Source organism: Vicugna pacos, chromosome 8, assembly GCF_048564905.1.
Source record: "Vicugna pacos chromosome 8, VicPac4, whole genome shotgun sequence".
NCBI classification, from domain to species: domain Eukaryota; kingdom Metazoa; phylum Chordata; class Mammalia; order Artiodactyla; family Camelidae; genus Vicugna; species Vicugna pacos.
The window spans coordinates 64,399,291-64,415,961 of record NC_132994.1 but is presented as its reverse complement, the minus strand read 5'-3'; the positions used below and the strand labels follow the sequence as shown (position 1 = coordinate 64,415,961).

Here is a 16,671-nt window from a genome sequence, read left to right as displayed (position 1 = left end):
AAATTGCGGCACATAAATCTACAATCACTGGAATGTATTTTTGCTTCTAAGCATGAAAGACAAAGTATAGTGATGAGAAGCTGCTAGAACTCAAACTCAGTTCCATTTGATTCCGGACTCCCTGCTTTTTCCATCATACCATCTAACCTTCTGAAGTCTTCATCACATTATCATATATATATATATATATAGTCTGAATGTTTTTCTTCTACCATTTGTCCTGTATTTGTGTCCCTGTAAATAAAATTCTCTGAAAATGTAAGCTCTAAGATAGGAACCAGGACTACATAGCTCTTTTACTAGTAAACACAGTGCCAAAGATGCTTTAAAAAGTGCTTTAACGATACAAGAGTGCTTCCCAGTATGTTGATTGGTACCCTTTTAACAATCTGATAGTCTCTGTTTGTTTACATAAGAATGAAATTAAGAATGAGAAATTTAGAATCATGTTGCTGTGACTGTAACTGGAAGAAAAACCCTAGAAGAAAATAGTAATTTGTTACATAAAGATGAAAATATTAAAGAACCGTTTGAAGGACTTGAGGGTTTGTTTTGTTTTCTTTAGTAATTTGAGATCATATGGGTTTTTATAGTCGTTCTGTGCTGTGCACGATACCCTTGTAGCTTATTTATTTTATGCACAATATAAAGTAGTCTGTTCTTCTTAATCCTCTACCTCTCCCTTGCCCCTCCACCCTGTAGTAGTTTCATAACCAAAACATTAATATTATGGCTTGGGGCCTTGTTCTTCAGTATTATGAATTTCTCTAGTGGAAGTTGTAGTGTTCTTTCCTTCTTATTAATTATAAGATTTAAATTTTGTTTCTTCTTTTTTAACTTCTTACCAGGATATGGTTATACAAGCTCTTCAGAAAACTAATAACAGAAGTATAGAAGCTGCAATTGAATTTATTAGTAAAATGAGTTACCAGGATCCTCGGCGGGAACAAATGGCTGCAGCAGCTGCCAGGCCTATCAATGCCAACATGAAGCCAGGTGATTAATCAAGTGTTTTTCCTCGTCTCTTATCTTACAATATTTAAAAATGTTTAAGTATATAAAATGTTTTGTCTTAGACATTGTTAAAAGCATCACAATGAGTGAAAGTCTTAAGCTAGAATAATAACATTATACAGTATCACACAAAAATGAATTTGCAGATGGGGCAGTAAAGTTCCATGGATAATTCTGAAAAGCAGCAGTCTAGGTTGAGGACTCCTTGATTGGTTATAATGCAACTAACATATTTCTTTTTAAGCATAAATACCATCATTCAAACTCTTCCTTTTTTATATATATATAATCTTCTTTTTGTAGTAAAACATGTTCATCATAAATATTTAGAAAGTAAATAAGCAAAAAGAAAACACCACTATTAATACTCACAAGGTTTTGTTATGTTTTGTTTCTCAGTCTTTTCCTGTGGAAAACCTGAGTGCGTTTATAAGTGTGTATTTCAGTTCTTGTTTAAGCTATGCACAATATAAAGTAGTCTGTTCTTCTTAATCCCCACCTCTCCCTTGCCCCTCCACCCTGTAGTAGTTTCATAACCAAAACATTAATATGGCTTCATATTAAAACCTACTTTATTCACTTAGTATACCATCTATAACTTTCCTTATTATTAAATGGCCTAAGTAATTAGCTACATTTAGATTTATCACATACATTATTTAACCATTCTCTTACTTTTTTGACATTTGCCTTGTTTTTTTTTTTGGTTTTTTTTTTTTTTTTGCCATTATAGACAGCACTGCTGTAAGTCTTTGTACATTCCTGATGATTTGGTAAAAGTAAGTTTTCAAAAACTTACAAAAATTTATAAAGTTTTTCTTACAGGCTTACCTCATATTTTGTGCTTCTTCACTTTATTGCACTTTGCATATATTTCATTTTTTTAAAATTGAAGGTTTACAGCAACCCTGCATTGAGCAAGTCTGTCAGTTTTGTTTTTCAAACAGCAATTGCTCACTTCATGTCTTTTTGTCATATTTCAGTAATGCTCGAATATCAAAACCCTTTACCAGTAAAGATGACTTGCTGAAGGCTCAGATAATGGTTAGCATTTTTTTTGCATAAAGTATTTTTTAATTAAGGTATGTACATTGTTTTTTAATTATAGTGCTATTTATTGCCCACTTAATAGACTACAGTAGAGTGTAAACATAACTTTTATATGCACTGAGAAACCAAAAAATTTGTGTGACTTGCTTTACTGCAACATTCACTTTTCTGTGCTGGTCTGGAACCAAACCCACAACATCTCCAAGTTATGCCTGTATTGCTGTACAGAAAGATATTACCAACTTAAATTCTCCCAATCAGTTTAATATGAGAATGCCTATATTTGTAAATCCTAGATATTATCCTTTTTGGATATATAATGGCTGTGAAAATACTATCATTTTACCTTCACACTTCTTTGGTCACTGGTAAGGCTGAACATTTATTTATTTATTATTTTTAAATTGACGTTTTAATTCTTTCTTAATCTTGTGTTTGTCTTTTTAAATTGATTTATAAGAAGCCTAATTTATTCATTGTTTCATTCAACAAATTTTTATTGATCAACCACTGTTTCAGGCCCTTTGCTTAGCATTGGATGTAAAGTTCTTACCCTTTTGTGGAGCTGAGATTCTAGTAAGGGAGCTCAAATACTCACACAAATACATGTAGAATTATGACTATGTAAGTATGAATGAAGAGGGGAAATGTACGTGGTACTATAGACTCATATAATAGAGGGATTTTGGACCTAATAAAGAGTGCAAAGAAAACCTTCCTGTGAACTGATAATGGAGCTGATATCTGAAGAAAGACAAGATTTAATGGGGATGGGCTTAGTGAGGAAGCATGTTCCTCTGCATGGCTTGTCTGGCAGGTTTTGATGCCACATTCGAAGAAATGAAAGTGGCTAGAGCACTGAAAACAAGAGTATGAGATATGAATGGAGAAGTACATAGGGGCCTGACTATACAGGACTGTATTGATTTTACCTTAAGAGCAGCAGGACGTTATGGAAACATTTCAAGTAGAGTAATGATATGATTAGATTTGTGTTTCAAAATGATAGCTCCAGTGGATGAGAACGGATCGGAGAAAACAAGGGAGGGTATCTGTATAGACTTGATAAGAAATAGTTTACAGAAAATGAAGGTTATCTGGACTAGGGTGATGGCGGTGGAGAAAACTGAATGCATTAGGAAGGAGATAGGAGGAGTAAAGTTGACAAAGACATGGCTGTAGATTGCATATAGAGGTGCTAATGGAGTGGGATGATTCTTAGGCTTTTGGCTTAGAAAAATGGATGGTGATACCTCACGTTATGAAAGGGAATGCTAAGGGAGGTCAAGATTTGGTGGAGAAGGATCGTAAGTCTGGTTTTGGACTTAAGGTTGAGTTAGGTTCATCGAGTGAGTTATCCAAGTGAAATGTCAGGTAGGGAGCTAGATATATATATATTAATTAGTCTTGCATATGAAATAGGTCACCTAAGGGAGATAACATAGACAAAAATGACAAGATGGCCTAGAACCAAGCCTATTACTTAGTAGCTTGTAGGAGAGGATAAGCCTGCAAAGACAGAAGAATTTTAGCTAACAAGGAAGGAAAAAAAACTATTAAGATTTCTAGTGTCTTGAAAGCCAAGGGAAGAGAATGTTTCAAGGGGAGGGAATATCAAAAATGCCAAATACTACAAAGAAAGAGAGGTCAACCAAGGTGAGGACCAGAAAATATCTTGTTGGCTTTAGTGACTTGGTACATTAGTTTGCTAGGGCTGCCATAACAAAATACACAGACTGGAGGCTGGAAGTCTGAGATCAGAGACAGCAGGTTTGGTTTCTCCTGAGGCCTCTCTCCGTGGCTTGCAGATGGCCACCTCCTCACTAGGTCCTCACATGGTCGTCCCTCTGCATGCACATGTGTCTGATGTCTCTCCGTGTCCAAATTTCCTCTTCTTATAAGGATAACAGTCATATTCAGTTAGGGCTCACCCTGATGACCTCAGTTACCTCTTTAAAGGCCTTATCTCCAACTATAGTTACATTCTGAGGTACTGGGAGTTAGGACTTTCTGAATTTTCGCCAGGGACACAGTTCAGCAGGTAACACATGGGATAGCTTGTTTCTGTTCAGTCACAATATCACAGTTGGTTGAATGGTGCTAAGTGTTTTATATATTTAAATCTGTCAGTCTTTTACTGTATGTTCTTAACCTTTGTCATACTTGGGAAGACCTTCCCAGGAGGTACAGAGAAGTACCCCAATATTACCGAATGTTCACTGGCTTTTTCCTAGTATTTGTATGGTTCCATCTTTAACATTTAAATGTTTAATCCTTCTGGAATGTATTATTTATATGTATTGTATTTTATACAAATGTATTTTTAATATATGTTAAGTGTATTATATTGTTCTAAGTAGCCAGACTATTTTAAATGCTTCATTTTTTTCGGTGTCATGTGTTTTCTTGCCTGTTTAATTTATTTGGAAATTTCATTAAAGAGAGATTTTGTAAAATCTCTACCTTATTTAGTGTTCAGCTAATTATCTCCCTGCTTTCTATTTCCTGTTGTAAAAGCCATACTGGAATGTATTTAAAATTAGTGTTGTATCTATCTAAATTACAAATGGACACATCGTTTGCTCAATAATGCCACTTCTCTAATAATGAATCTACTTAATATGTATAAATGAAATGATGTCTGTATGAAATTTTTCATTGCTTTTTTGGGGGAGGCAGCAAAGGGTAATAATGCAAAACACTAGAAACAATTTTAATGGCCATCAGTAGAGAGACATTAAATAAATTTGGGTACATCCATACAGTAAAAAACTATAACAACATTTTTTTAAAGTGAGGAAACACTTTATGTACTGATACAGAATCTTAACATTTTTAATGAGAACCAGGCATAAGAGTATGTATGGGAGATATACTATCTACTTGTGTATCCCTAAAATTTCTTACTGATGACATTGATTACCTTCAGGGAAGGAAACTGGCTGGCTAAGGGACAGAGTTGGGTATCCTTTTGCACCTCTTGAATTTTGAACTATGAGAATGTATTACCTAGTCAAAAATAATTAAAAATTTAAAAGGTAAAATAAAACCACATACTTGAAATTTGATTTTTATGATTCTTGAAAGAGAGTTATCATTTAGTAGTAGTAGAATTCCAAGCTAAATTCTTTAAAAGTAAGAGGTTAAAAACATTTTTTTTTCTGTTTTATTACCATAGGGAGTGTGCAACAATCAGTTAACCGCAAACAAAGCTGGAAAGGTTCTAAAGAATCCTTAGTTCCTCAGAGACATGGCCCACCGCTAGGAGAAAGTGTGGCCTATCGTTCTGAAAGTCCCAACTCACAGACAGATGTAGGAAGACCTTTGTCAGGATCTGGTATAACAGCATTTGCTCAAGCTCACCCTAGCAACGGACAGAGAGTGAACCCCCCACCACCTCCTCAAGTAAGGAGTGTCACTCCTCCACCACCTCCAAGAGGCCAGACTCCCCCTCCAAGAGGTACAACTCCACCTCCCCCATCATGGGAACCAAACTCTCAAACAAAGCGCTATTCTGGGAACATGGAATACGTAATCTCCCGAATCTCTCCTGTTCCACCTGGAGCCTGGCAGGAGGGCTATCCTCCACCACCTCTTAACACGTCCCCAATGAACCCTCCTAATCAGGGACAGAGAGGCATTAATTCTGTTCCTGTTGGCAGACAACCAATCATCATGCAGAGTTCTAACAAATTTAACTTTCCACCAGGGAGACCTGGAATTCAGAATGGTAGTGGTCAGACTGATTTTATGATACACCAAAATGTTGTCCCTGCTGGCACTGTGAATCGGCAGCCACCCCCTCCATATCCTCTGACCCCATCTAATGGACAAAGCCCTTCTGCTTTACAGACAGGGGGGTCTGCTGCTCCTTCATCATATACAAATGGAAGCATTCCTCAATCTATGATGGTGCCAAACAGGAACAGTCATAACACGGAGGTTTATAACATTAATGTACCTGGACTGCAAACAACTTGGCCTCAGTCATCTTCTGCTCCAGCCCAATCATCCCCAAGCAGTGGGCATGAAATCCCTACATGGCAGCCTAACATACCAGTGAGGTCAAATTCTTTTAATAACCCATTAGGAAATAGAACAAGTCATTCTGCTAATTCTCAGCCCTCGGCTACAACAGTCACTGCTATTACACCAGCGCCCATTCAACAACCTGTGAAAAGTATACGTGTATTAAAACCAGAGCTACAGACTGCTTTAGCACCTACACACCCTTCTTGGATACCACAGCCAATTCAAACTGTTCAACCTACTCCTTTTTCTGAGGGTACCACTTCAAATATGACTGTTATGCCACCTGTTGCTGAAGCTCCAAACTATCAAGGTCCACCACCACCTTATCCAAAACATCTGCTACACCAAAACCCATCTGTTCCTCCATATGAATCAATCAATAAATCTAGCAAAGAGGATCAGCCGAGCTTACCCAAGGAAGATGAGGGTGAAAAAAGTTATGAAAATGTTGATAATGGAGATAAAGAAAAGAAACAGATTACCACTTCACCCATCACCGTTAGGAAAAACAAGAAAGATGAAGAGCGAAGGGAATCTCGTATTCAAAGTTATTCTCCTCAGGCATTTAAATTCTTTATGGAACAACATGTAGAAAATGTACTCAAATCTCATCAGCAGCGTCTACATCGTAAAAAACAATTAGAGAACGAAATGATGCGGGTAAAACCTTTTAAAATGTCCATTTTTTAAATACTTGATCATGTGTTTGCTTGGTGCTTATTTTAAACTATTGTGGTCTACTATTTTTCTTTCTTTTTATGCTAAATATATTACCAATTATTTAAAAGTCAGTAAACATTAAAGTACTTTTGACTATAGCATTTCATTTTAGTATTTCAAGATTTACTCAGAATTTCCTATAACAAAATTGTAATAAATTAAGAAAGATACAGTTTACAGTGTGCAGTTAAGGTACACTGGAAGCTGGAGCAAAGGTTATTTTCTAGAGTTTACACATTATCTTATAACATTTTAAGATAAACTAGAAATATCTGGGTCCCATTTCTTGATAAACTTATGAAACATTTATTTTTACTTACAGTAATTTTGGCCTTAGGGGTTTATTCATCAGGTTGGTCTTATTAGAAAGTGTCAGAGATATCTCCTTTCAGGTATTTCCCCTTCTAATTTTATTTTTATAATGTCTGGGAAAATGTGCTGAAAGTATTAAATCAGACTCTACTGAAAGGAGATCAGAATAAGTAAACACTTCAGACTAGTATCTACTGTGATTCCATATAGATCTCCTCACTAGATACTATGGTGGTACTATCATTATTGTTCTTATCATATGCTTGTAGTTCAAAGGTTTGACTCTGAATCTTGTATCTATTGCTTAAAATCCAAGAGGCTTAAATTTGATAAAACCTCCTCATGTAACTTGAGAGAGCCATTCTTTTAAAATCATTTTTCTAAATCTAATTTCACAGTATGGTTACTCCTGTTATAAACTGAATTTTGTTAGATTAGAAATACCATGATAACCTGTATGACTTATCCATATTTTTAGCTCTTAGGATTTCTTACTAAAGTCTGTCTGTATGTATTTTCTTAGTTTATTTTTCCTTTTTCCTCTTCACTTCCACTAATAGCTGATTTAAACTTTTATGGTGTTGGAAGCTTTGCTGACTTCTGTAGCCTCCATTACTGTGTAGGCAAGTAAGATTTTAAGAGAAACAGTTATTTACTAAGTCTGGCATGCCACCTCTCAAAAGATTTTGCATGTAAATGCGCATCCTAACATAAGCATGAAGTTGCTATATTTTAATTAGTCTTGCATTTCTAGAATTATACTCTCCTTTTCAAATCAGATTCTTTTTTTAAATTTAAACCCTTAATTAACTCTTTATTAACTAGTCAAAAATAAACTGCTCCTTCCTTCTAAATCCAGGTATTCCATGTCTACTTAGAAGTTGGTTTTTGTTTTTATCTGGTTTTTGGTATCTTCGTAAGTCACACTGACTATTCTTTGAAACGTTCCAAAATATCTAAAAGATTCCTTGCAATAAAACAAGTTGTCCCCTTTAAATAAGGTAGGACATACATACCCTTTGCATTTTGCATTAGTGGTGGCTGTGAGTCTTACCCTTACTCTAATGCCTTGGGAAAAATAAAAGACTATTAATGGTTAGGTTAGAGAAGACGCTCTTTTATTCTTAATACACCAGTTTTTTTTTATAATAAATGAACCTGGAGTGGAAGAATTTCTTTTCATGAAGGATAAAGTGAAAGGAAGAATATTTGAGGCGTAGGCATTCCACAAAGAGAAGCATATAATGAAGGCAATCTAATTGTGTAGTTTGCGATGAATATGCATGGAGAGATAGATGAGGGTGCATGTTAACATGTTTGGTTATTGCACATTGGGAGCATTTTTGGAGTGCGTTAGAAAGGAGTAGAAAGCTGACCATTGGTATCATCTTCTTGCTCTCCACAGCAGACTCTGCATATATACTTACCTTGTGTATCCTGTTAACTATCCCTTAAGCTGCACTTTTGATAATTAATTTTCTCTGAAATATATTCTAGATTTCTAACATGCTTTATTAAAAATTATTATGCATTTAACCTATAAATATATGCCTGAATTTTTTCTAAGTGATTTCTTAATATTCAGTATAGAAGATCATTCCTCATTTAATATTTAGTTTATTTGCCTAGGTTGGATTATCTCAAGATGCCCAAGATCAAATGAGAAAGATGCTTTGCCAAAAAGAGTCTAATTACATCCGTCTTAAGAGGGCTAAAATGGACAAGTCTATGTTTGTGAAGATAAAGACATTAGGAATAGGAGCATTTGGTGAAGTCTGTCTAGCAAGAAAAGTAGATACTAAGGCTTTGTATGCAACAAAAACTCTTCGAAAGAAAGATGTTCTGCTTCGAAATCAAGTTGCTCATGTTAAAGCTGAGAGAGACATTCTGGCCGAAGCTGACAATGAATGGGTAGTTCGTCTTTATTATTCATTCCAGGATAAGGACAATTTATACTTTGTAATGGACTATATTCCTGGGGGTGATATGATGAGCCTATTAATTAGAATGGGCATCTTCCCAGAAAATCTGGCACGATTCTACACAGCAGAACTTACCTGTGCAGTTGAAAGTGTTCATAAAATGGGTTTTATCCATAGAGATATTAAACCTGATAACATTTTGATTGATCGTGATGGTCATATTAAATTGACTGACTTCGGCCTCTGCACTGGCTTCAGATGGACACATGATTCTAAGTACTATCAGAGTGGTGAGTAAAATCATAAAGTTTGTATATGTTTATATGATTTATTAATGCAGTGAAATGTAAGATGGTATCATTGGATGGGAGTCAGAAGTCCTGGGACAGGTCTTGACTCCACTGGATGAATGTGGATGAATCCTTTAGACACTTAGCCTTATGAAATGAAAGAGTGTGTTAAAATCAATTATTTCTAAATATCATTAACATTTTTGAGTTAACCTCTTTACATTTTGTTAATTTGAAATATGTCAGACAAGTAACATTTTGAAAATAATTTGGAAATGAAGCCCCATGCTCACCATTCATCTTAAGATTAGATTATCAGTCCTTTTGAAGTCCCAAAACAATCACTTCCTTTTCTTTACTCCATAGGGGTAATCTTTATTTTAGAACTCTATAATCAAGTTCTTTACTTTTCTCTATACTTTTACCACATATGTTTATATCCCTAAACAATGTATTATTTCCTTTTGCCTACTCTTGAACCTTTATTTAAATGTAATCATTTTATATGTATTCTTATTTGAAGTTCATCTGTGATACTGCATGTAACATTTATTTTCACAGCTATTTAGGACTGCATTGTATGAGAATTCACAACTTGTTTAAACACTTTACGTACATGATTCTGTTTAATCCTCACAGCGTCATTGTGAAGTAGAGTGAAGAAACTGAGGCTTAGAATAAGAAACTTGCCCAAGATTTGACAGAAAATAAGTGTAAGGGCTAGGCTTTGAATCCAGGTTTATCTGCTTGCAGGGCCCGTGTTATTTCTATACCACATTGCCTCATCAAGGTCCCTCCAAGCACTAATGGAAGTATAGTTCAATGTAACATTTGTTAAATACTTATTACTGACTAGGTGCTTTACGTATATTCTAATTTAATGCTCACAGCAGTCCCCTGAAGCCTGCTGTGCTTCTGTGAACACAAGTAGGTTGACATTAAGTGGATAGAATTGAGACATCTGAACCTACTTTAATGTTCAGTTTAGTGTAATTTCACATCTCCCTAGATTCACTTGAATTACTTAGTGTTCTGAAAAGTAAACTTCTTAGGCTGTACTCCAGTCTTCTGATTGAAAATCCCCACTCGAGGGTAGAAATTGTATTTCAATCAAACATCCCAGATGATGCTTACTTTTAGGTTAATTTCAGATATTTTTTTCCTAAGTGATTTCATCCAGTCATGGCTTTAATTACTGTTTCTACATCAATGACTTCCAAATCTCTCTCTTCAGAAATGGCCTCTTCCTTTCACACGGATTCCTAATAGGCTTTTCAGACTTAACATTTTTGCCAATAAACAGCTTTTAGTTTCTCCCCCTCCATATTGTTTCCCCTCCAAATTACTCCATTTTAGTAAACTACCACCACCATCCACCTAGTTAACCTTGATTCTCTTTTCCCCATACCCTCCACATCTAATTCCGAATAAGTCCTGCTTACTCCACCTCTGAATATATCCTGAATCTGTTTACTTTTTTCCATCTGCACTATTACCGTCATAGTCCAAAGCTTAACTGTGAGCCTCTTACCTGGTCTCTTTTCACCCTTGTCCTCTCTGTAATCTATTCTTTACACAGCAGTTTTCTATTTTAAACATAAATCAGACCTTGTCATTCACTTGCTTCAAACTCCCCAGTATCTTCCCACTGTACTTGGAGTAAAAGGCAAACCATTTCTTTTACTTGCAAAACCCGTGTGCACTGACTTCTGCTCCATATCCTACCATTCTCCTCTTTACTAACAACACTGGTCTTCCCTCTTGTACTGTTGTGAGTATACGGAATGCCTTGCTCTAGCTTTCAAATGGTTGAGTTCCTCTTGTTTTTTAATTTTATTTCTTTAACAAATGTCATCTCAGTTGGTCTTCCCAAGCCACCTGAGCACATTTGCCTTATTACCCCATGTTGATTCTCTGTATGTGATACATCACGATGTTTCTTATTATATGCATTTGTTTGTTGTACTTCTCCCCTGCAGAGAAGCTGAGAGAATACTTTTTTAATATATTTTGTATTGAAGTATAGTCAGTTTACAAAAGAATACTGTTTATTATTGTCATTTGCTGAATGAATGAAATACAAATCTAATTTGTTTGAAACTTTGTCCAGAGTAGTACTGGGGAAAAGTCTGAATAACATTTTCAATCCTGTTTACTCATGACTTTTATTATCATTTAATATTGAGTAAATTACTGCACCTTAGGCTAATTTTTCCTAGTGTAAAACTTGTCCTATTGATACCTGAAGAGTGCAGGTCTAGTCATTAATAAATACCATCAGTGATTTGGCATACATTGTCTTAGCTTGTCAACAAGGGGAGAATGTTGTTAACTGTAAACCATGGTGTCAAAAGATTAAACAGACTTTAGGTATACTCTTGTTCTTGTTTTGTTTTGTTTTTAACTATATAGGTGACCACCCACGGCAGGATAGCATGGATTTCAGTAATGAATGGGGTGACCCCTCTAACTGTCGATGTGGAGATAGACTGAAGCCACTGGAGCGGAGAGCTGCACGCCAGCACCAGCGATGTCTAGCACATTCTTTGGTTGGGACTCCCAATTATATTGCACCTGAAGTGTTGTTACGAACAGGTAAAACGTTTATATCATAATCTCAATATTCCTTTGCACCAGCTCAAACTTACGTATGGCTTATTTTGGGGTTTTACAATAAAGTATTAGTTTTACAGTATAAATTGGTGATTTAATATTAATTTTGATTGTATTAACTGAGCACTTTTAAGTGTTTATGAATAACCGTCACTTTGGTATCTCATTTTAGGCCATTCACAGTTATGTGATTGGTGGAGTGTTGGTGTCATTCTTTTTGAAATGTTGGTGGGACAACCTCCTTTCTTGGCACAAACACCATTTGAAACACAAATGAAGGTAAGGTATAGAATCTATACCAACAGAATTGTTAGAAGTCCCTATACCATAGACCTTTATCAGTCCTTTACTTGGAGCATCATAATCTAGAATTAAAGAATGAACTTGTAAGGATATAGGAACCCATTAAAATTCTATGCATGAACACTTATCTCCACTGTATCACTGTTATCATACTCTTATATCTGTCCTCATTCATACACTACACTCATATTTCATTCTCAAAGAAGTTTTTAGTAGTTTTTGAAGATTTATTCCAGTTTACTCTTTGTTTTTCTGCTAGCTACTGGCTTTGTTTCCTTCCATGCACATTCTAGCCCTAGACTACAAACAAAGGTCTATATCTCCACTTTAAATTATCTCTGCCACTTAAATGAGAAGCTGCTCACAATTTTGACCATAAACTGTCCCATTAAAAAACCCTTTAATGGTTCCCTTTTCTTTGCGTTAAAGTTCAAATTTGTCCTCTGTCCCTTTGTTCAGACCATCCCCTCTGTCTAGGATGTCCTTCTTTCTCTGCCACCTTCCACAGCCATCCCCACCTTCTGGTTCACTCCTGATCATTTTTAATCACTCTCTGAGAAGCTCTTGAGATGTCATCTCTTCTGTGATGTTCTCCCCGAGTTATAACTTCTGTCTTTGCATTTGATATATTTAAAACTTCCTTTAGAATTTCTTTTAGTACGAGTCTACTTGTAATGCATTCCCTCAGGTTTCTGTCAGATTTGTTTGTTTGAAAGTGTCCTTATTTTGCCTTCATTTTAATATACATGTATATATATAAATTTATGCATATTTATAAATACATATATATTTGTATGGATGCTGTGTGTGTGTGTGAAAAATTGAATGCTTTTTCCCTAAGTTCAAGAACAAGGCAAGGATATTTGTCCTAACCAGTTCTTATTTGACATAGTTCTGGAAGTCTTAGCAAAGAAATAAAAGGCATACAGATTAGAAAACATTAAAACTTCCTTTATTCACAGATGACCTTAAATTTTCTATATAGAAAGTCCCAGGGAAAAACCCCACAGAATGAATAAATGGGGTTAGGAAAGTTGTAGGATATAAAGGTAATACATAAAAATCTATTGTATTTCTATAGTCAAGCAATAAACATTGGAAACTGAAATTTTAAAACACTATCATTTACAGTAGTTTCCCTAAAATGAAATACTTAGGTATAATTCTATTGGGTATATTATTAGGTTATGTTATACCTATAGTTCTATTAGGTATAAATATGATAGAACATGAACAAGATCTGAATGCTGAAAGCTACAAACTCTGATGAAAAAAATCATGGAAGATCTTAATAAGTGGAGGAACACACCATGTTGATGGATTGGAAGACTCAACATAGTCAAGCTATCAGTTCCTCCCAAAACTAACCTAAACTTAACTTAAATCCAATAAAACTTCCCAACAGGAATTTTTGTAGATACAGATGACCCAATTCCAAAATTTATATGGGTGGACAAAGGAACTGTAATAATGAAAACAGTTTTTTTTAAAAGAAGGACAAAGAAGAAGCAACTACTTGATTTTAAGACTGACTTTGAAGTTATAGATATCCAGACAGTATGATACTGGCAAGAGGATAAACACACAGATAATGGAACAAGATAGTAAATGGAAAATTAGGACCACAAAAATAAGGCCATTTGATCTTTGACATAGGTGCAAATAGAGAAACAACAGTATTACAACAAATGGTGATGGAAAAATTGGCCAGCCATAAACAAAAAATCAGACTTTACACAAAGATTAACTCAAAATGGGCCATAGATCTAGAGATAAAATATAAATCTCTATGGCCTGGTGTTAGGTGAAGAGTTCTTAGAAATGACATCAGAATCATGATCCATTAAAGAAAAAGTTAAGAAATTGTACTTCATTATAATTAAGGACTTTCAGTCTGCCAAAGACACAGTCAAGACAATGAAAAGACAAGCTACACTTTAGGAGAAAATACTTGCAGATCACATACCCAACAAAAGGCTTATATCTAGACTATGTAAAAAGAACTCTCAAAACTCAAAGAAAAACAGCCTAAGCCAGTAACCTGATGGAGAGCTCCTTCAATGTCTGGCTCAAAAAAGAAGTATGCCTGTCGCTTTAAATATTCCTAAGAGGGTCAAAAGAAAGGCATGCCTCTGAGCTGGTCCCTTATGGAATCACCAAGACCAACCAAAATGCACAACCTCAGATTTTTAGGAGACAAGGTCCTTACTGCCCACCTTGGCACCATACAGCCATTTCAGGAAAATGGGCTGCCCTTTTCATAACCTCACTGGGGCTGAGGAATGGCAAACAGGAGTTGGTTCATGCACACTCTGTCTTATCAAATTTTAGCAGACTTTCCCTTCATGAAGCACTCCCCTCTTTGCTGTGTCTCGTCAGGTTCCAGAGTTCCAAAATGGTTGATTATGATAATAGTTGAGTTCTTCCCCAGTTTTTCTTTTTTGTGGAGGGACTGACCACTGAAGCTTCCTGTTGTCCATTTTCCATGAGATCTCCCTTTACTGTATTTTTTGATTACTATCTCTTTATATAGTTTTGTTAGAGGTTGCTCTAGTGATTTACAAAATACATACTAAGTTTTCACTGTCTATGTAGAATCAATAGCTTAGCACTGACAGTTCAGTATAGAACCTTACTACCATATACGTCCCTTTAGTTCCTGCCCTTTATGTTTTAGTTATCTGTACATTGCATCTGCATATATTTAAAACCTCATCCAACAGTGTTACAATTTTTATTTTTAACCATTGACTTATTTTAAAGAACTAAAGATGAGAAGAATAGTCATTTATGTTTACTGACATAGTTAGCATCTTCCTTGTATTTCTTGCATTCTGATGTTTCAAGATTCCTTCTATATCATATCCCTTCTGTCTGAAGAACTTCCTGTAGCAAATATTTTAGAGCAGGTTTGCTGACAACAGATTCTTTTAGCTTTCCTTCATCTTGAGAATGTCTTTATTTAATCTTCCTTAGGATGTTATCAGCTGGTAATAGAAGTCTGGGTTTCAGTTCTTGTTATCGCTTCCTTGTAGCCCCCATAGTTTCTGATGAGAAATCAACAATCATTCAAATCGTTGTTCCCTCAAGTAATACATCATTTTTCACTAGCTAATTTCAAGAAATTTTCTTTGTCTTTAGCTTTCAGTGTTGTAATTATGATTGGTTTGGGCATGGATTTCTTAGCTCTTACCCTGTTTGGTGTCTCTGAGCATCTTGAATTTACAAGTTTGTCTTTCATCAAATTTGGGGAGTTTTCAGCGATCACTTTTTCAAATATGTTTTCTGCACCACGTAGTTTTTCCTTTTGGAACTCTAATGATAACCAGCATCAAACTTTTTGATATAATCCCACAGGTTACTAAGGTTCTCATATTTTCAAACCTTTTTTTCTCTCTGTTGTTCAGGTTGCATAGTTTCTATCAGCTTTTTTTTTTTTAAGTTTGCTAATTCTTTCCTCTGACATCTCCATTCTGCTCTTGAGCCCATCCATTGAGTTTTTATTTTGGTTACAGTATTTTTCGGTTAAAAATTTCCATTTGGTACCTCTTCATATTTTTAATTTCTTTGCTGAGACTTTCTTTCATTTCAAGAGTATTCATCCTTAGTTGGAACATTTTTATAATAGCTACTTTAAAATCTTTGTCAGATAATCCTGACATCTGTGTTATCTCAACACTGACATCTGTTGATTTTCTTTTCCTATGTGGGTTGAAATTTTCATGATTCTTTGTATGCCAAGTAGTTTTGGCTTGTATCCTAGACATTTAGCATATTATGTTATGAGACTCTGGGTCTTGTTTAAATCTTATGGGCAATGTTGATATTGTTTTGGCAGGCATTAAACCTCATTGAATTCAGGCCGCAAGTTCCAACCAGTCTTTAGTGGCTTGTGATTTCAATATAAGTTTCATTGTCAAAGGCTTTGCATTGCTAGACAGATCTCTCCCTGGTCTGTGGTCTCTTCTTAGTTCAGTTCTCAAAGTCTTTGATATGCTCTTTAGAATTAGATCCACACAGGTACAGTTTGGAGGTGAGCCCAGTAGTTTGTAAACAAGTTTTTGGTGTCAGTTTGCCAACCTCCTCCTTCTTTGCCACATCCCAGGTACTTTCTGGTCCCTCAGACTCCCCTTTTCAGTTCTTTGACCAGAAAGTGAGGCTTTATTCACCCTACTCTGCCATACATGTCTCATGACTGGGCCTGTGTCCAGGACAGGGTGAGAGAGAACAGAAAGAGCAAAAAAGTGACAGAGATTCAGTCAGTCTTCTTAGGATCATATGCTATATGATTTGATTTCCAGTTGGAGAGGAAAGGTCCCCTTTCAAAGTTTTAGGTGGCCTTTACTGCACCTCTGTTGTGGCCAGGAAATTCCTTTCCTACTCCCTGAGCCTGAGCAAAGGGGCTTTTCCTGAAG

General features: G+C 35.6%; 1 protein-coding gene across 3 annotated transcripts in view; it reads left to right on the top strand.

Annotated features, from left to right (window-relative positions):
• The window catches only part of LATS1 (large tumor suppressor kinase 1), a 36,936-nt gene that overhangs the window by 14,920 nt on the left and 5,345 nt on the right, over positions 1 to 16,671 (top strand). For all 3 annotated transcript variants that reach the window (XM_072966022.1, XM_072966020.1, XM_072966021.1), the window contains 5 exons: positions 849 to 996; positions 5,243 to 6,756; positions 8,758 to 9,340; positions 11,753 to 11,935; positions 12,126 to 12,232. In XM_072966022.1, coding sequence (XP_072822123.1) covers positions 849 to 996; positions 5,243 to 6,756; positions 8,758 to 9,340; positions 11,753 to 11,935; positions 12,126 to 12,232 — 2,535 coding nt within the window. The remainder of the gene's footprint in view (positions 1 to 848; positions 997 to 5,242; positions 6,757 to 8,757; positions 9,341 to 11,752; positions 11,936 to 12,125; positions 12,233 to 16,671) is intronic.